Genomic DNA, 22,121 nt, shown 5'->3' with positions numbered 1-22,121 from the left:
TCTAAAAATTAGTTAACATTTTGAGTACATTTATGATGGAAAAGAGCGTGGTTGTGATTTATCTGCGTTCTATTGCAATGCCTTCCTCCCATGCTTAGTTCTAGATGACCACTTTTTTTTCCCATTATTGCTTTCACCTTTTAACTCTTAGTTGAATATAACATAGAACATGTTACTTCCAAAGTGAGCAGAGGAAAAAGGCAGCCTAGCCTTGAGCCAGATACTACTGTAACCATTAAGAATTTAGTCTGAAGCCTGGCTATGTCATACCAGTTGTTTATGTTAGAGGAGAACCCTATATCTCCTAAAAAAGCTACCAGATCACTTTGAAATACTTTTCCACCCACCACATCTGGAAGAATGTATACATAGAAAAGCTGGTGTTCTCTTTAAATCCTTGTGAAATTCTTAATGAGTGCTGATGGAAACATTGTTCATTTTTAACATACACAGAGCTAAATTTGTGTTTACCCTCACTGGTTCTTGGATCTGCTGTGTGCTTGAAGATGCTCAAATATGTTCTGCCTTCCATGGTCATTCTGACTACTTTGAAAATTTTCTGTTTTACATCAAAGGGTTCTTCAAAATTGCTGCTTTCTGTAGTTATTCAATTGGGGAAACTGGTAATTACATTTATAAATCTTGATTCTCACTCTCTCATTCTGTTTTGGGCCTCCAAGTCCATAGTTCTATGTCTATTGACACCTGAATCCTGAACTCCAGTTTTTGTCTGCTTAGTCTGACAAAACTCAGTTCAGTATCTCACACTTTCAGCTGTCTTCAAAATCTTAGCTATTTTGAGGCTATTATTATTTGTGAATAATAAGCTATTAACCGATATTAGCTTATATTTGAATGGGCAGATACAACTAGGGAAAAAGAAATCCCAGTTGTTGAGATCACATCTCTTAGTTTCCTTTAGCTCTTGGATATTGGCCCCTGAATTCTTCATGGGCTTGTTAGCTCACCCATACATTCAAGTAGGTGTTATTTTATATTTTTTCCAGTTTTTCCAGTTATTATCAAAGAGAGGATTGGATTAAGTTGTCTAATTGCCATTATAGAAAGCAGAATTCTCCCTTTTCAACTGATGCATAAAGTACTCTAACCTTGAATGTTAATAATTACAATTTTTGACATATGTACACCCCTGTAAATCACCATCCAGAGAATATCTAGAATACCTTTAGCACTCCATTAGACACTTTTTTGTCTGTCCCTAGACCATATCCCCTATGAGATGATTACAATTCTGACTGTTATAATCATTGATTAACTTTGTTTTTGAGGTAAATATAAATAGAATCATATGGAATGCATACTTTTATGTGTCCAGATTGTTTGAACATAATATCTATGATTTTATCTACACTTTTGTGCATACTAGTAGTTCACTCTTTATTTCTGTGCAGCATTTTGTTGTATCAATATATCATAATTCATATACCATTTTCTTCTTGATGGGCATCTAGTTTTAACTACTTTGAATAAAGACACTATGAACCTTTTGTACATGTTTTGATGGTCAGAGGTACTCTTTTCTTCTGTGAATATATCAACAGTGAAACTTCTGGCTCGTAGGGGAGGCAAATATTCAGGATGAGCAGAAACTGCCAGTTTTTCAAAACAGTTTTATTATGTTATATTTCCACCTGCAATGTATGAGATTTCTTTTTCTCCTATAGGTTACTTGTTTGTCTTCTTCTGTATGAAATATTTCTTTGCTTTCTCTTCCTCATTTCCTTTGATTATGTACCTTGCTCATTATCTAACAAAGCTGGGAGTATAGAATTTACATAATATTTTTGCTGCTTGGTCCGATTTCCTACTCCCAACAGTAACTTCTGGACTTTTAGCTCACATTCCCTAAGCATGCTTGTTGTTCAGTCACTCAGTCATGTCCAGCTCTTTGCAATCCCATGAACCACAGCACGCCAGGCTTCCCTGTCCTTCACTATCTCTCAGAGTTTGCTCAAACTCATATTGGCTCAGCTTAACTTTTCTGCCAGCTCACCAGAAGGGTCTGTATTGAGGCAAGTGGTTTGATTTTCTTCTCTCAGATTTCAACTCTGGCAAATGAGCTGCAGTTAATGGGGAAAGTATTGTTTACATATACGGTTGCTATCTCAAGGAGTTGAAGAAGGTGGTCTACACCATGTTTATTCTGTACTTTACCAATGACTCATATCCATTTTTCAAGACAGGACAGAATCCAAAATTTCAGTGCAATATTCTATAGTCAGTTTGTCCCTATTTTCTCTCCCAGTTCCATATATCCACAATCATTATTGATATACATTTTACTCTAATTGTTACAGGTAATTATCACATAAGCAATTTGACTCTTTAAAAATAAGTTAAAATCTGTAAGGTAGCAATTTTATAACTAAATGGATATCAAATAGTAAGGGTTTATTCAAGCATGCTCAACTAGATAGCACTGGGATTTGATATAAGCCTCTATTTTCTCTAGTTCATATTTCACATTTTTTTCAACTACTAAATTATCATTCTGCATCTAATCTAACCTTTGTGTGATCCAAATGTTGACACAAACTTACCTTAGCCAAATGAATTTATAGATATTCAAATAAATATTCTCAGTAAATTTTAAATTGTCTAATGAGAGTGAGAATGAAGTGCTTATATTTATTAGGGTGTCTTTTATTATCAGATATTTAATGAAGATTGTTGTTTGGGTATTTCTCTTATTATTTTCCTAATATTTCCTACAAATCACTAACAAATATTGCTTGATGTGTTTTTGGTGAAGAACATATTTCTAGGATTTACAAAAGAGAAGAAAAGCCCCACCTCTATGAATCACTGATTTATACTTTGGCCAACAATGTCAGTTTATATAGTTCAATATTTAATAGGTTTCTGAAGTCTCTGGTATGTATACACATTCTATTAAAACCCTGTAGACTATTTACTTCCTCCAATCATTCATATGGGCTTTTTCTTGCCAAATGTTAATGTGACATCTGCTGTACCTAATTCCAGTAAATATCAGGAACTTTTATGCATACAAACAGTTTATCATACACATGCCATCAATTTGTTCTGAGACATGTCACTTGTGTAAATAGCCTAGGGTTTTTATTTGTTAAGATTTGCATCAAGTGAAAACTAAACACTTTATTTCAAAGGTTTTGGACTTTCAATCCAGATGTTTATAATCTGTCATGCTATTTACTGACCTTGCCAAATTCAGGTTGAGAATTAATTAGCAGCATTCATAAATTCACAGCAGAGATAGAAATACTATCAAAGGTTGATAATATATGATATTGTTGTTGTTGTTTTCTATCCCTTCTCCAGTGGATCTTCCTGACCCAGGAATCGAACTGGGGTCTCCTGTGTTGCAGGTGGATTCTTTACCAACTGAGCTATCAGGGAAGTCCATTTAGTTAAGTCACGTCCAGAGCCCATGGAGCCTTCCAGTCTTCCAGGCTCCTCTGTCAATGGGATTTTCCAGGTAAGAATACTGGAATGGGTTGCCATTTCCTTCTCCAGGGGCTCTTTCTGACCCAGGGATCAAACATGTGTTTCCTGCACTGCTAGGTGGATCCTTTACCACTAAGCCACCTGGGAAGCCCTGTGGACTGCAGCCTTCCAGGCTCATCCATCCAAGGGATTTTCCAGGCAAGAGTACTGGAGTGGGGTGCCATTGCCTTCTCTGATATATGATATTAGTTTTTTATAAAATAAGGAAGCAGAAAGTTCAATCTGGAAGGAGCAAACCATAATAAAAAAGAAAAATCTTTTTTTTTAAAATGGTAATGGATACATAAGACCAATTGGGCTCTCATGCCTACTTTAAGGAGTTAATGTACTTCTATCATATAAACCAAAAAAACAAAACTCACATGGACAGAGTTTGATGGGCTGCAGTCCATGAAATAGCAAAAGTTGGACACAACTGAGCAACTGAGCATGCATGGACATAAGGAGATGGTATTATTAGTATAAGACAGACTTTAATATTAGCCAAGGTAAAGATTTTTTTACTTTGTATGATGAAAAAAGGTCCAGGCAAGTAAAATACACTGCAAGACTGAAGTTAACACTGTAGTGAACCTCACTGGTAATGCTTTGTTATTCAGTCAAGAGCCCCAAGTTAGACACAAAGCTATATCCTGTGTTCTCTCCATTAATTTTCACCAGGAGCTATTTCTGATAGTATCCAGTAACTATTTGTTGCCAGAAGCAAACTAGTTCTCTGATATTTTAAATTATCAAAAATTCTGATTTTTTATAAAAGCAGAACATAGGAGCATAAGAATTTTAGCTAGCTCATTTTAACTCCCTCTATACCTGGCTTCCAAAATATAAGGGAAAATTTTGTTAGTTCTTAATTTTTTCCTTACTCACTGATCTTTTCAGGTTTTCTTTCTGTTAGGAAAACTATGGTAATTCACATTTCCTACTATATTGTTAAATTTATATAGTTTTTTAATGTTTGGAGGAAAGAGTATCACAAAATAGCATCAGAAAAACAAAAAGTTCTAATCTGTTGTTATCATTATTAGTTTCTTATTTGTTAATTCACATTTCCCTTAATTTGTTTATTGGATTTGCCAGGGCAAATCTTTCTTTAAAATCATCTCCCTAAAAACAACAAATAAGATTGGATATCCAGATGCTATCTAAGAAAGATAGAATACCAAACACTTATTACTAAGAGTAGTTTTAAGGTAATATACTGTTGATTCTTATTTTTATATTCTATAGGGAGGCTATTTCTTGGGTCATATTACTTGAATACATTCATTTTTTGCCACTTTAAAGAAGTGTATAAAGAATGTGTGTGGGTATAGAAAGTGTGTGGTTTTCGTGAGCTACATAATTATTAAAATACTTGTATTTGATAAATAGTTCTCAATTACCAACCTCTAGTTTTCTCTGTGAAACAGACTTCAGTGACTCTGGGTAGAAGTTATACTGATATGGACAGCTGAGACAGGAGCATTCATAACAGAGAAATTCAACTGTGCATGCCTTTTCCTTCTTCTCCTTTTTTTTTTCTTTCAAAGGAAAAGAGAACTTTCCCCCTAAAGCAGCAATTTCCAAATGTTTTGGTCTGTTTTGGCCTCCTTCACACTGTTAAATATTACTGAGTATCTCTCAAAGCTTTCTTTTACGTCAGTTATTGTGTAAACTGTTATTGTTGTTGTCCAGTAACTCAACTGTGTTCAACTCTAGCGACCCCGTGGACTGTAGCCTGCTAGAACCACCAGGCTCCTCTGTCCATGGGATTTCCCAGAGAGGAATACTGGAGTGGATTGCCATTTCCTTCTCCAGAGAATCTTCCCGACCCAGGGATTGAATCCATGTCTCCTGCATTGCAGGAGGAGCCTTTACCGCTGAACCCCTGGGGAAGCCCACAGTGTAAATTACAACTATCAAAATTATACTATCAAAATTAAACTTTAAAAGTTTAAAATAAATATTTATCAATTCATTTGAAAGTAACCAAGGTGAACTCATTTCATGTAAACAAGGTAAATTTTCAGTTTTTCTGAAGAAACAACTTTTTTCCAAAGCAAAAGTTACATATGATCAGAGTGGTATTTTTGCAAATATCTTAAATGTCTTACTTGATAGAAGACAGCTGAGTTTTTATGTCTGCTTCTGAGTTCAGTCTTCTGAGAGACCATTTATTATGTAGTCTCTGGGAGCTTTCACTATCCAGTCCTGAAAATAAGAGTGAAAAAGGCAAATAATAATGTTATAATAGTTCTGATCTAGCAGAGCCAGTGAGAATCACTAAAGTGAAATATCAATCTGTTCCAGAGTACAAAAGAAAACAATGGAGAGCAATTTGGAAGTGAATTGCATTTGCCTTAGTTCAGAAGACCTCAGTATGCAAGTAAGTCATGGAATATATTAAGATTTTAGCAACATTTGACTAATTTTTGATGAACTGGCTTTCTTGGTATACTGATTGCAGCCTAATCTATCATATGGATAGTTGTCATCTGTGTCGTCTACCTAGATGAAAAAATTCTGTTTCCTATAGAAAAATTTTCATTTCATTGTTAATATGTCCTTAATTGTCAAAAAAGGAAAAAAAAAACACACAAGGAACTAAGATTCTAAGTTCTTTACAATAGCGTAAAGATATTTTACAATAGTGTTAAAGCACTAAGATACAAAGCATCAAGTTCTAAGATACTTTTCAATAGTATTACATGTTATGTTTATTTTTAAAGGTTTTACTGTCAATTTGATGAAATAGGTAATCAAATAGTTTCTCACTCACAATTCTAAAACTGAACAAATCTGCAAAAGTGTTTTGATTTTGCATTCCCAAAATAAAACTCTAAATTTAGAAAGAAATACAATTTAAAAAATAAAGTATCTATTCCATATAAAAATATCTTTGCAATTTCCCAGAAAGCTTTTGGAAAATCATGGATGTGTTTTTTTTTTTTTTTTTCTCTTTGGAAAAAGCTATCGGAAGTAATTAACTTTGTTTTTGTGGGTATTACATTATAGTGTAAAATTTTCTACTCATTTTAGGAAAGAAGGCTTTGCTGTTTTTTCTCATTATGATCATGTTGTTGTTTCAGAGGTCTAGACATCAGTCAGTCAGTCAGTTCAGTTGTTCAGTCACATCCAACTCTTTGTGACCACACAGACTGCAGCATGCCAGGCCTCCCTGTCCATCACCAATTCCTGGAGCTTACTCAAACTCACGTCCATTGAGTTGGTGATGCCATCCAACCATCTCATCCTCTGTCATCCCTTTCTCCTCCTGCCTTCAATCTTTCCCAGCATCAGGGTCTTTTAAAATGAGTCAGTTCTTTGCATCAGGTGGCCAAAGTATTGGAGTTTCAGCTTCAGCATCAGTCCTTCAGAGGTCTAGACATGAACTGGTTTATAATTTTTGCTAATCCACCTCAGCTTTGGCTTCCCTGGTGACTCAGCAGTAAAGAATCCCCATGCCAATACCTGCCAATGGAAGAAACATGGGTTCAGTCCCTGGGTTGGGGAGATCCTCTGGAGAAGAAAGTGCAACCCACTCCAGTATCCTTACCTGGGAAATCCCATGGACAGAGAAGACTGGCAGGCTGCAGTCCAGGGGGTCGTAAAGAGTCAGACACGACTTAGCAACTGAACAACAACCTCAGCTCTACTTTTTTCAGGGGCAATTATACCTCAAGAGTGTTGGTCACACAACTTTCACTATGATTCAAGGCACATTTTACATTCTGATGCAATATACACATTCACCAATGCTAACAACTGAAATACAAGTTTGAAGAAATAATACTAAATCCATACATTTGAAAGGTATTTCTATTCTAGATCCTTCTTGACTTGACTCAGTTTAATTCTATTTTATTAAAAAAAAACTCTAGTTGCAAGCCACTAAATTGATGTCATGATCTACTTCTGAGTTGTGAAATCTAATTTGAAAAACATTTCCCTAAAATAAAACCTTCACTGATAATCTTACTTTCCCCTGCCATGTAAATTTCCATGTTTTCTTTTTAAACTACAAAAAACAGGTAGCAAATATATTAGCAACAGTGACATCACATTGCACCTGTGATATGTCTTTCCTTTACCCTTAATAAAGTGTGATAGAAGCAACCACATGATAAAACATGAGTAAGGTCTTTTAAAATTTGTATCTAATTAGGTCCTGCAGGTCCAAGGTATTGATTACTCTTCCTTTTCCTCTGGGGAATTCAGAGGAAAAGGATAGTTATATGCTAAACTAATTTCAGACACTGTGCAGTTTTCTCTCACAAATGAATCCATTAAAATCTAAGGCATACCTGCTGACCTGTTCACATTGCTATTCAATGCTGACTCAATATTTTCAGGGAGACAGTGGAATAAAAACTTGTATTTTAAGTCTTTTAATAATATCTACTGATCATGTGTGCTAAGCAGCTATTTCATTTTTGCTGACAGAGTAGAAGAAACAGTTCCTAATCCTTGAAAAGTCTGAGATTCTGTTAGATATTTGCACAGTGCTGAGTGTCCCGAGCTCTGTGCATTTCTCAGAGCATGCCAAGACCAGCATGAGTATTCTCCTTTTCTTTCCCAACATAAATTTTAGTACCTAAATCTATCTTTCTTTTTTCTTTATGTGTACCACTATCCACTGTGCCATGTAACATTCCCCAAACTGGCTGCCAGAGGTTTTTAATAAAAAGTTTTACTAAGAAGATAGACTCAGTCCAGTTCAGTTGCTCAGTCGTGTCTGACTCTTTGTGACCCCATGAATTGTAGCACGCCAGGCCTCTCTGTCCATCACCAACTCCCAGAGTCTACCCAAACCCATGTCCATCGAGTTGGTGATGTCATCCAGCCATCTCATCCTCTGTCGTCCCCTTCTCCTCCTGCCCCCAATCAAAGTAATATCTCTGCTTTTAAATATGGTATCTAGGTTGGTCATAACTTTCCTTCCAAGGAGTAAGCATCTTTTAATTTCATGGCTGCAGTCACCATCTGCAGTGATTTTGGAGCCCCCAGAAATAAAGTCTGACACTGTTTCCACTGTTTCCCCATCTATTTCCCATGAAGTGATGGGACCAGATGCCATGATCTTAGTTTTCTGAATGTTGAGCTTTAAGCCAACTTTTTCACTCTCCTCCTTCACCTTCATCAAGAGGCTCCTCAGTTCCTCTTCACTTTCTGCCATAAGGGTGGTGTGTCTGCATATCTGAGGTTATTGATATTTCTCCCGGCAATCTTGATTCCAGCTTGTGTTTCTTCCAGCCCAGCGTTTCTCATGATGTACTCTGCATATAAGTTAAATAAGCAGGGTGACAATATTTAAATGGCCTTTTGGTCTTCTTGTCTATTTTGAAGATAGGAAAAACCTAACCTTCTCCTCCCTTAGATTCTGGCTCTTTTATGGATTGGTCATTCCATGTTTTGTTTATTTGCCCTGAAATATCAACCATTATGGAGTGATAAGTTTGAATTTGTTTTCATCCAACTATCCAGTTACACAAAGTAAGTAGTGTGCATTCTTGTGGGCCCTCAGTGTATTTCTCACAAGGATGAACTTTATATATATATATATATTTTTTTTTTTTTTTCTCTGTCCTCAGGAAATGTTCCTTTACTCTCTTTAGTTAAAATAGTATTTTTATATTATTTGTGTTCTTTTATGTTTTTACTATTTAACCAAAAAGGTTAAAACTGGTGATTTCCTCAAATAACTTTTTCTTCAAATATACTCTTAAGTGGAAAGTGATATATAAAACCCATTTTAAAAGAAGCACTTCTATCTGAGGAGAGGGGAAGAGATTCGGAGTCCAGTGAACCCATCACTACTGTCTACTCATCCCTGATGTGCCTCACTGATGGAACTCCTAAGACTTAGCAGTTGACATAAAACCTATAAATACATACATGTGACTGCACACATACCACATATGTCTGAACAAACAGATATTATTGCTTCTACTAGATGTTGAAGAGCTTTTGTAGAGCAAGGAAAAAGCATACTGATTTCTGATTTAATCACATTTCTGATTTAATCACTACTATTAAATTGAAACATTACTACTAACTCGAAAACGTATGAACAAAAATTGTACTGATCCCCAGTGAGAATGAGGGAGAGAACAATTACAGACAAAAATACTTCCATAAAGTTCTGGATGACAAAATTAGGTGGAGAACTGGTAACTGAGTCTAGAAACCCTCCCACACACCAGAAAACACTCTACAACTTAGGAGTCTGAAGAGGAGTTTACCTAAGAATCATATTAAAAATAGTTAACAATTTGTGCACCCTGGGTCTGAACCAATAAATTTATTCCAAGTGTGGATCAGGTGAATAAATACCAGCCCTGAGAAAACCAATGAAAATATGCATCTCCATAAGCTCTGTCATGGCAGCACTCCCTGCTTTGAGAGACAGGTCTGCTATATGAGCCAAAAAAGTGGGGGATGGTTGAAAGTTTGTCTAGAGTATTAATGGTTACTTGTACAGCACTTACTATGGTACTTATACACCACCCACTGTGTGATAGGCACTATTCTTGGTGCTCTACAAAAAATAAATGTTCATCGGAAGGACTGATGTTGAAGCTGAAACTCCAATACTTTGGCCACCTGATGAGAAGAGGTGACTCATTTGAAAAGACCCTGATGCTGGGAAAGATTGAAGGCAGGAGGAAAAGGGGATCACAGAGGATGAGATGGTTGGATGGCATCACTGACTCAACGGGCATGAGTTTGGGTGAACTCCAGGAGTTGGTGATGGACAGCGAGGCCTGGCGTGCTGCGGTTCTTGGGGTCGCAAAGTCAGACACAAATGAGTGACTGAACTGAACTGAACAAAAAACAAAATTTCATTTTTATAAGTACCTAAGAGTACTAACATTATTCCCTTACAGATAAGGAAATCGAGACCCAGAAAGGTTACACTGCTCAGTTTCAACCAGACAGTAAGTAATGGTGCAATGGATTCAAACCCAAGCCGTCTGTCTCCATTCTCTTAATGGCATTGCTATGTTGTTTCCTACTTTTCTCCTGAGGAAAACTTAAATGGAAAGAGCTGTATCTGAGGAAACTAATGCGTAGCAGAGAGCAGGGCCAAAGGGAGGAGATGAAAGCAGCAGGATTGAATGACTCTTTTTATTCTGAATTGTGTGGCTTTCAGTCTCACTCTGCTCTCTGGTTGACAGCACAGAAGCGTTGCTTTCTTGCACACCCCGAACACCCATATCGACAGGAAATTGGAGGGTGTGTGCCTGAAGGAACATCACGAGAGAAAAGATCTTCACTTGCTGAACTGAGGGGTCTCATGGTAAATATGCTGACTTATTTGTTTATGCTAAAGCCCACAAACTGACAAGCCTCACCTTATGTTTATTTATTGGTTTATTTGCAAATGAAAAAAGCCAGAAAAGTTTCACAAAGAATTTGAGGCATAGTTTCAACATGAAAAGGATACAAACAATAATACTAATTGTTATAATAGTTGCTCAGAGTGAGATCAATGAAACCAAAGAAAATAATCAGTGATATTCTCAAATGATGTTGCAACCATAAACAAGATCTGAATTCTAAGAAAAATGTAACATAATAAGAAACAACTCTTAAAAACTATGAAAAATATATACAAAATTTAATATTTCAGTAAATGGGTGGAATATAAATTGAGCTAAACAAAGTCTTCAGAAAGTAGAACACCACGTGAATAAACAGAATACTGAAACATAAGAACAATGTCCCTTAACTTTTATTATTTACATTTGCTAGCCTACATATGCTCTTGAATTTTCTTTGTGAACCAGTACATGCATAAAAATAATTTCAGTATAATCTATGCTTTTTCCTCTAATGTTGAGCATCTTATCATGTGATTATTTGTCATTTGTGTATTTTCTTCAGTAAATAATTAACATCTTTGGCTCTTTCTAAGTTGGGTATCTTTTTATTATTGGTTTTAAGGGCTTTTTTTTTAATATTAAAGGATATGTCTTTTATTAGATAAAATTTATAAATATTTTCTCATATTCTGTAATTTATCTTTCTGTCTTATTTATACTTGCTTTTTCTTTGCCTTTGTCATCTTTTTCTGAAAACCATTGGCTCCTTCTGAAGCTTTAAAATTTTTCTTTAGTAACTTTTTCCTTTTCATAATTTAGAATAACAGCTTGAGTTTCTCTTCTTGCCTTAAATTTTTAACATATTTCACTGAATTTTTTGGACAAAAGTTTACAGATTCCCAACATATCTTTCCCTTCTTCATAATAAAGAAAAAAACTACCATTAAAAAATACTAACTGAACTCCCTCATGCTTATTTTTATTGTCTGAAGTTTTAGTGTTGCCTGCTAAAAACAACAAAAATAAATGTGTTTATTTACTTATATATTTGTTTACTATCAGTGACTAATGCAAGCTCTTTGCTTTTTTTTTTGTTATTGTTTGTTTGTTTCTTTGCTTTTAGTGCATCACACACCTTCTATCCTGACACTTTTTTTTTTTAAGTACTGAAATATTTTTAATTTGGTATGTCTGAAAATGTGTTTATTTTGCCCAGTTATTAAACAGTGATTAAGCTGTGCCATGTTTGAGTTAACATACTTCCTCAAGACACTGAAAATATTCTTTCATTTTCTTCTTCTTTTCTTATAGTGTGGGACATCTGCTATTTGTCTCACTGTCATTCCTTTTCTGATAATCTGTTTTTCTTTCAAGTAGCTACTAACCCATTCTCTTTATATTCTTTAGTTTTACTCTATATTGAGCAGATATGGAGTTATTTGTTATATTTTCTACTTAGTGAAATTTCATTATGTTTCCATTTGGGTTTTTTAAAATGTTTAGTCATTACCCTTCAGAATATTTTTACTTCTCTGCCATTTCCTGTTTTCAAAACAAATAGGGTTTCTTGTTAAATGTATCTGGGAACTTCTCAAGCTAGTCCCCATGAATTGTTTTCTTTTATACATTCTCAGTTTTTATCTTGATTCTAATTGACTACTACCTTTAAATTCCCTAACCACTCTTGTTCTGTCTAGTCTATAATTTTAAAAATTTAAACCATTTCATTGAAGTATAATTGATGTATAAAATGTTTACAACTTGATAAGTGTGGGAATAAGTATACACAGTTGAGGCCATCACCTCCATCAAGGACATAGACATATCTATAAATTCCTAAAGTTTCTTTCTGCCCCTATTATTGTTGTTACTATTATTATTATTATCATCATTATGATATATAATATGAGGTTTACCCTTTAAAAAAATTTAAGTATACAATACAGTAATATAAGCTACAAGGACTATACTGTATACTACTGTGAGTACCTTTATTTAAGTTCTTTGGAACTTAATCTTGAATAACTGAAACTTTGTATCTTTTGACCATCAACTCTCCATTTCCCCTTCCCCACATTCTATTCTGTGCTTCTACAAATTTGACTGCTTTAGATTCCACATTTAAGTGAGATCATGCAATACATGTCTTTCTCAGTCTGGCTTATTTCACTTTGCATTATATCCTCTATGATGTGGTGTATACACACAATGGAATATTATTCAACAATAAAAAGAGAAAAGAATCCTGCCATTTGCCTTTCTTTTTTAATTTTAATTGTATATTTCATATACATCTGCACTCCTTCTAAAAAAATAGGATTTATGTTTATAGTCATTTAGATTGGCCTATCATTTATATCTCATCAGAAGTAAATTAATTTTCCATTTTTTTCTTAGCATTAGTTTTACTCATTTACTTTAACATGTTGTTACTCATTTATTGAGTATATGAGAGGGATTTTGTTGTCCTTTCTCTATCCAGTGGGTATAATAGGTGCTTTAATAGGATTTGGGTTCTGAGATTCAAAGCTGATTGTGGTTTTTGAAATGAGCTTCTAAATGTGGAAGCTCACTGATTTTAGACATGTATTCTTTACTGTTAAAGCATTTATGTATAGTACCATTTCATCTGCAAACAGTGGCAGTTTTACTTCTTTTCTAATTTGGATCCCTTTTACTTCTTTTTCTTATCTGATTGCTATGGCTAGGACTTCTAAAACTATGTTGAATAAAAGTGGCAAGAATGGACAGCCTTGTCTTATTCCTGATCATAGAGGAAACACTTTCAGCTTTTCACCATTGAGTATGATGTTAGCTGTGGGTTTGTCATATGTGGCCTTTTTATATATAGAGAATCCTACTATACATAGGAGAGTCCTAAAGTTTCCACCAGAAAACTACCAGAGCTCATCAGTGATTTTGGTAAAGTTTCAGGAAAGGAAATTAATACACAGAAATCTGTTACATTTCTATACACTAACAACAAAAGATTAGAGAGGAAATTTTTAAAAAAATCACATTTTAACATTGCATCACCAAGAATGAAGTATTAAGGAATAAACCTACCTAGAAGACAAAAGATCTACACTCTAAAAACTATAAAATGCTGATGAGAGAGACCAGAGATGACACAAAGAGATGAAAATATATCATTTTCTTGGATTGGAACCATCAATATTGTCAAAATGGCTATACTGCCCAAGGTAATCCACACATTCAATTCAGTTCCTATCAAATTACCAATGGCATTTTTCACACAACTAGAACAAAAAAAGTAATTTGTAAGGAAACACAAAAGACCTAAAAGAGCCAAAGCAATCATGAGAAAGAAAAATGGAGCTGGAGGAATCAGGCTCCCTGACTTCACACTATACTATAAGGTACAGTCATCAAAACAGTGGGGTACTGGAGCAAAAACAGAAATATGGATCAGAGCAGCAGGATCAGTTCAGTTCAGTTCAGTTCAGTCACTCAGTTGTGTCCGACTCTTTGCAACCCCATGAACCACAGCACACCAGGCCTCTGTGTCCATCACCAACTCCCCAAGTCCACCCAAAACCCATGTCCATTGAGTCGGTGATGCCATCCATCCATCTCATCCTCTGTCATCCCCTTGTCTTCCTACCTCCAATCTTTCCCAGAATTGGGGTCTTTTCAAATGAGTCAGCTCTTTGCATCAGGTGGCCAAAGTATTGGAGTTTCAGTTTCAACATCAGTCCTTCCAATGAACACCCAGGACTGATCTTCTTTAGGATGGACTGGTTGGATCTCCTTGCAGTCCAAGGGACTCTCAAGAGTCTTCTCCAACACCACAGTTCAAAAACATCAATTCTTCGGTGCTCAGCTTTCTTCACAGTCCAACTCTCACATCCATACATGACCACTAGAAAAACCATAGCCTTGACTAGATGGACCTTTGTTGACAAAGTAATGTCTCTGTTTTGAATATGCTATCTAGGTTGGTCATAACTTTTTTTCCAAGGAGTAAGCGTCTTTTAATTTCATGGCTGCAGTCACCATCTGCAGTGATTTTGGAGCCCCCCAAAATAAAGTCTGACACTGTTTCCATTGTTTCCCCATCTATTTCCCATGAAGTGATGGGACCAGATGCCATGATCTTCATTTTCTGAATGTTGAGCTTTAAGCCAACTTTTTCACTCTTCACTTTCACTAGATGCTCAATAATCGCTAATTATTAAAGAAATTCAATCTAAACTACAGTGAGGTATCACATCACACTGGTCAGAATGGCCATCATTAAAAAGTCTGCAAATAATAAATGCTGGAGAGAATGTAAAGAAAAGGGAAACCTATCACACTGTTGGTGGGAATCTAGATTGATGCAGATACTTTAGAAAAAGTAGGAGGTTCTTTATAAAACTAAAAATAGAGCTACCATATGATCCCACAATCTCATTTCTGGGCATAAATTCTTATAAAATTATAATTGCACCTCAATCTTCATAGCAGCACTATTTACAGTAACCAAGACATGGAAGCAACCTAAATGTCTATTGACAGATGAATAGATAGAGAAGATGTGGTATATAAATATACATACATAATTACACACATACACACATATATATACACACATATACATATACACACACAATGTAATATTACTCAGCCACTAAAAAGAAGGAAATAATTCCATTTACGGCAACATAGATGGAACTAGAGATACTAAGTGAAACAAGTCAGAGAAAGACAAATACCATATGATATCACTTATGTGTGGAATCTAAAAAAATTATACAAATGAACTTATTTATAAAACAGAAAAGACTCACAATAATAGAAAACAAACTTATGGTTACCAAAGCGGAAAGGTATGAGAGAGGATAAGTTAGGAGTTGGGATAAATTAGTAGTGTATTAAACATACATATTACTAAGTATAAAATAGATAACAAAGGCTTACTGTATAGCACAGGAAACTATACTCAATGTTTTGTAATAACCTATGTGGGAAAAGAATCTAAAAAAGAATATATGTATATATAACTGAATTACTTTGTTGTACACATAAAACACAACATTGCAAACCAACTATACTACAATTAAAAAAATAAGCATTTAATACCATAATTTTTCCATTAAATGCCACTTTAAGTTCTATAAATTTTGATAACATAGTTTTTCATTTTTATTTCATTAAAATTCTAATTTCTTTATGACAATCCTTCTTTTCAGTTCAGTTCAGTCTCTTAGTCGTGTCTGACTCTGCTACCCCATGAACTACAGCACGCCAGGCTTCTGTGTCCATCACCAACTCCCGGAGTCCACCCAAACCTATGTCCATCGAGTTGGTGATGCCATCCAACCATCTCATCCTCTGTTGTCCCCTTCTCCTCCTGCCCTCAATCTTTCCCAGCATCAGGGTCTTTTCAAATGAGTCAACTCTTCACATCAGGTGGCCAAAGTATTGGAGTTTCAGCTTCAGCATCAGTCCTTCCAGTGAACACCCAGGACTGATCTCCTTTAGGATGGACTGGTTGGATCTCCTTGGAGTCCAAGGGACCCTCAAGAGTCTTCTCCAACATCACAGTTCAAAAGCATCAATTATTTGGTGCTCAGCTTTCTTTATAGTCCAACTCTTACATCCATACACGACCACTGGAATTTTTAAGTATGCTATTTAAATTCTAAATAAATGACAATTTTATAGATATTTTTCTTGTATTAGTTTTTAACTTAGTACTATTGTCAGAAAACATACTTTGCATGGTTTAATTTTAAAGACTTGTTAAGGGTTGTTTTCTGATCTAGTTATGTTCAAACTTGGTAGATATTTCATGTGTACACTTGAGAAGAATGCACATTTGGCTTTTATTCAGTGGAGATTTCTGTAAATGTCAATAAGGTCAAATTAGTTGATTGTTTTTCAGACCTATATTCTCATAGATTTACCCTCAGCTTGTCCTATCAGTTACTGAGAGGAGTTGTCAATATCTCCAAACATAACTGTGGAATTTGTTTACTTATTTCAGTTTTATTTTGTTTTATGCATTTTGAAGATGTGTTGTTAAGTGAATTCACATTTAGGATATTAATATCTTCCTTTTTAATGACTTCTTACCTTTATGTACTTATTTTTCTTTTTTCCTGGTAATTTTCCTTGTTCTGAAGTCTACTTTGATACTAAAGTCTTTGATATTGATATCTATCTTGATATTTTAGCTTCTTCTTGATTAATGTTTGCTTGAGATATAATTTTTTCACTATTTTACATTTAAACTATCAATGTTTTTCTGTAGGTCTTTTGCATATGGTATAAGTCAACCTAATCAGAAGTTGAACTAGATTTGTTTTTATATTTTTCCTGTGGATACCTTCAAGGTGACACTGACTTCAGTTTCTCAGTGTACTTGCCCAGCATTTGACCTTGAGCAATTTGTTAAACATTTTAGCTAAAATATTCTTATCTGCTTGAATGGTACTTGACATACAGCTTGTATGGTTTGCTACAGGGAAGCCAGTGCTTTCTGTCTTTTGGATGAACTGGTTTCTTCTAGATTTCAGGCCACTTGGATGTCTTGAGACCCCAGCTGTCTGATGAGTTCAAGGATAGCTATGATTCTGTAGTTTATCTGACTACTTTTTAATGTTGTTAAGATGGGGACAATACTATTTCTAATTATCTACATTGTCAAGAGAAAGTGAAACTACTCTATTGATTTTGGGGTTTTTGACATTGCCTTGTGAAGCCACTAGACAAAAACTAGGGTTGGAATTATTGGCTTTCAGTTCAGGAGTCAATGCGCTATTGTCAGGTAGGCTCAGTTACAGAGGTAAGACCTGTCCTGTTTTCCCCCAGTTTTGTACAAGCCCATTTTTGAGAAATTTCCCTCTTCCCTAAGCCTGTAATAATCTGACAGTTTGTAGTTTCCATCAGAAAAGCGACATCTTTTATCCTTATAATTCCACAGGGTTAGAGTTTCTGACCTCTCTGGCCTGTTTCTGGACCTGGAGACTGGCGTGTCTTTAGCTTCAACATTGGCTTTGTTTCTATTCAACACCACTGGGGAAGTTCAGCATTCTAAGTGAAGAAATTCATCTTGGTTTTGGAAGATCTAAATTCAAGGTCTGTCTCTATTTCAGTGGTGAGATATAGAAAACACACTCCTCACTTAATTTGAAATAATACATATGTATTCTAGTTGGGTGTATTTGGGTTAGTCTTAAAATTTAAGAATGATACATTTGACATACAATGTTGTACAGTATCAATGAATCAATAAAATTATTTTCAAAATAAACTACAGAAAATTTAATAAGTAGTATTTAAAAATAGTTTCCTTTCTTTTTAACAATTTTTTTTATCTGCCCTCATTTTTAGATTCTCAGTCTTAAAACTCATTTTGAATAATATTAATATCTCCACTTTAATTATGAGGCTATAGTAGAAGAATAATAAATGGAGACTTCTAAGAGAGAGACCTGAGATACAGATACGAATCTTTCTAACTCTACCTCTGTGCACTTTTATACAATGGTATAGCTATATTGCTATACCAAATGTAGCCTCAGTTATGATGGCTCCATGGGAAAACAGGAACTCCCTTCAATCACTACAAGATAATTCACTGTTTCTACCATAAGCATAAAAGAAATGTTCTGTCAGAATATTTAAAGTTTGCTGAATTGACATTGGGATGATAGAAGTAGATGATATGAATGCTTCTTAAAAAAAATGATGGTGAAAAAAGGAAAATGTAAGTGTGGGCTGTCTATAGCAGCATAATAGAACCCAAAAGTGCTGGTAAAAATCAATTATCCCACACAGGTTACTGAAGCTGAGCATACAGTGTTTAAGTTGGTAATAAAATTCTGCTACTTTGGTACCTGAGTTTGTCTGGATAATGCAGATATCTAAGGATTTACAGTTATCCATGGGGGCATGCTAAATTGCTTCAGTTGTGTTTGACCCTTTGTGATCCCATGAGCAGTAGCCCACCAGGCTCCTCTGTCTATGGGGTCCTCCAGGCAAGAATACTGGAGTGGGTTGCCATGCCCTCCTCCAGGGGATCTTCCCAACCCAGGGATTGAACATACATCTCTTATGTTTCCTGCATTGGCAGGTGGGTTCTTTACCAGTAGAACCACTGTAGTACCAAATCCTATGCTCTGTCACAAGAAATGGGCATAGAAGTTCTCATTATTGTATCTATAGGCAGTATGACTTGAGGGGCATTGGCAAATGCACTTGTTTTCCATAGCTTTAGTTTCACTCCTCAACGTCTTAGAAAGTATAAATCTCTTCAGAGTGTCTCTGCCCCCACACTCTTTCTGCCAACTTTTTCTCCCTAGATTCCCTATTATCTTATCTCTTCTCACATTAACTCAGAAGGCCTGAAACAACTCATAAACAATGGGTCAAGCCTGGGTGAGCAAAAGGAGATTCATTTTTTAAAAACTTCATTTTATAAGCATCTTATCTTTTAAGAGAAACTATCATAGTTTTCAGAAATACATATTTTAATTTTACTTTTTGGTGTGCTTCATCTTTCTAAACAATTCATTATATTTTATGAAATTCTTTAATGACCTTTGCAGGCTATAGAAAAAAAAAATAGAAGAGCATACTAGCATTGAAATGCTAAGAGTGTGAGGAATTAAAAAATAATCTTGTATTTAGGGTTTCAAAGTCCTTTCACACTTTATCTTATTTTAACATATGTGAGGATTGGTGAAGTTCATTTAAGCAACCTGTTTTTCAAACAACTAATTATAGTAGAAGTGAGATTAAATTACTTCTCCAGACTTTTAGCCTTATGTTCTACTAGGGTCAGATATTTCTTATGTCTAATTCCTTGACCTAACTGAACTCTGTATCACCAGAGAAATTTATTTTTTTCAACTTTAAATGTAAGGCTAGAATTACATAGAAGCAAATCAGGCCAAAGAGACTGAGAAAACTTATTCAATATGTGACTAAAAAGATTCATATATCTAGAAAATTTTAGTTTTTAAATAAACTATTTCTGCTCCTTACCAGCCAGTCACACAAAATCACATATGATTTGTTCCTATGTATTTAAGGCTAGACATAAAGGCAACTGCATGTCTCAGGTTTGTCCTGTTCAAAAAAGGATATTATTTACACTTTTTAAAAGGTACTCATAAGATATTCAGATGTAGCAATTTAGGTGTTTGATTTATCTGAAAGGCAACAAAAGGTGGTTAAATTGGCTTTTTCTTGGGTATATTTTACTTCCTATCACTCCACTCAGGCTAGATATAATGGAGTTATGTATTCTCAGAACTTGGGTCTGACTCTTCTGCCACCTTGCATATAGATTATGTGCCCACAGCACATAATCCCACATGTGAAGCCAGATGTAACACATTATGACAATAGGAAAAGTTGTATGCACAAGTTCACTTTACTAGCAGGAAGCATTTATTATTTGTGCATAATATTTTATGAAGTTGGATCAGGAACATGATGAGAGTAACTTATTACATTTTTATTAATGACTTCACATTTTTAAATATCTGAAAGCAAGTTCAAGCTGTCTGACCTAAAGCAGCAGCACAGTGTAGCAGTTAAGGTAAGTGTTCTCAGTAAGGTATCAAAATCTTAGAGATATCTTTGATGTCAGCTTATTCACTGAGATAGAGATGATATTGCTCATGGCATTTTTTATAACTCAGGTTATGCTATTGAGGTCCACAGTATATATTACAAAAATAATTTACTAAATGTCTTTGATCATTTTTACATACTTCCAGTTTGGGAGAAGTATTGTACTTACATAATTTCTCCTGGTTTAGATAAGGATCTTACCACTCAATTTTATAAGTGATTCTTGATTTTTCAAGTTAGTTTTTAACTGGCTGGGAAACTTTCAATTTCCTTACTTAAGAAAGCCTTGGAGATTTCAGTTTCCTAAATAAGAACAAATTGCTCCATTTTGTTAATGCAGGTTTTTTTTTTTAACTTTAAACCTCTGTTATCCATAAAAGTTCATTCATAAATTTTTACATAAAACTGTGGTTATTCTTGTATCTCATGCCTAACCCTCATATTTGTACTCTAAATAATTGTTTAGGTGAGCTGAGACCTGAATTCTATAATAATCACAATGAAGCAGGTTGTGAAAAAATATTAAAATATAGAGATACTTATTTGAACTTGCTGTTAGTAACTAGAAATTAAAAATAACTTGGACAGCGCTTGGGTTAAAAAAGGAAAGTTTAAGAGCTATTAATGTTTCATTCATCTGCTCAGAAAAATCCTACATTAATATCAGATACATGGATGATTAAAAGATAAAAATCTTGTTTGATATTAAATATTTCTAATATTTAATATTTACTCAAAATGATAAACATTGTAATTTAATTTTTTTAACAAAAAGTAGTCAAATAGATGATATGGAATTGGTATGACCAAGTAAGACAGGGCTCTTCAAACATTTGCCAACTTATATGGTGGGTAGAAAATTCCTCTCATACAGGTTAGGTATAGTGTCAATAACCCCAAATTAAAATGCAATATTTTATTTAGGTAATCAATTTTTAGAGTATTTCTTAATGCTTAGGTGATACAACCCTCAAACCAGCCATTTAAGGTAGATAAAGGTCATAAGAATATGAATAAAATAGTATTATTCCTTTCCCAAATGAAAAGTAAGATTACCCTGTGAAAATGAAATATGGGAGATCGTCCTACTGCAGAGATGACACAGTCCATGAGGTTGTCTCTAACAACATTATAAAAAACTTTAGAAAATACTAAAAATGTAACCAAGTATGTCCTGTCTATACACTCTAGAATGTATGATTACTGAACCATTTAAACAAAGGAAGGCTCTATGATAACAAGGTGAAGGTCTGTAAGAAATTTGTATATGTAGAGTCCAATAAGCAGAAAAATCACAGTATAGTTTCAATATTCTGCCAAGAAGAGGTTTCCCTAATGAACTAGCACAAATATTTATTTCTATGTCTTTTTTTGAGAAAGATTAGATACACCAGGATAATGTTACTTGATGTCACAGACAATTAAAGTCCTTGAACTTACATCTCTTGCTCTGTTTCTAGGATAACAAGATGGCATCCTATCTTGACAATAAATTTGCTTAACCTGAATGTTTCCAGTGGAAAAGAAAAACACTCATCAGTATAGATCATTTAGGTTCAGCTCAGAAAAGATAAAATTATGAGGCATTTTGGTAAGATGCTGATGTAAACTCATTTTGGTTCATAGAAATGAAAAATCTGTGGAAAAGATCTAACCCTCCCACTCCAGGGTCCTATTGAAATGAGTATTCACTACAAAATATTAAAAGGATAACAC

General features: G+C 34.7%; 1 protein-coding gene across 14 annotated transcripts in view; it reads right to left on the bottom strand.

Annotated features, from left to right (window-relative positions):
- The window catches only part of LOC147367691 (uncharacterized), a 224,814-nt gene that overhangs the window by 113,182 nt on the left and 89,511 nt on the right, over positions 1 to 22,121 (bottom strand). For 7 of the 14 annotated variants that reach the window (XR_015169274.1, XR_015169278.1, XR_015169281.1 and 4 more), the window contains exons 3-4: positions 8,624 to 8,765; positions 5,604 to 5,700 (exon numbers count right to left, since the gene is read on the bottom strand). Coding sequence is in view for 2 of the 14 variants with exons in the window: in XM_086414513.1 (XP_086270639.1) it covers positions 5,604 to 5,700 (97 nt within the window). In the remaining 12 variants the exon portion in view is untranslated. Of the gene's footprint in view, positions 1 to 5,603; positions 5,701 to 6,695; positions 6,961 to 8,623; positions 8,766 to 22,121 lie in introns of those variants that run through there. The other 7 variants (XR_015169275.1, XR_015169279.1, XR_015169272.1 and 4 more) reach the window with 2 other exon arrangements.

This window comes from Bos grunniens, chromosome 8 (genome assembly GCF_055505025.1).
Source record: "Bos grunniens cultivar Pamir isolate PY7600 chromosome 8, Bosgru_T2T1.0, whole genome shotgun sequence".
NCBI classification, from domain to species: Eukaryota; Metazoa; Chordata; class Mammalia; order Artiodactyla; family Bovidae; genus Bos; species Bos grunniens.
Note: the sequence above shows the minus strand (reverse complement) of the source record. Positions and strands in the feature narration are given on the sequence as shown.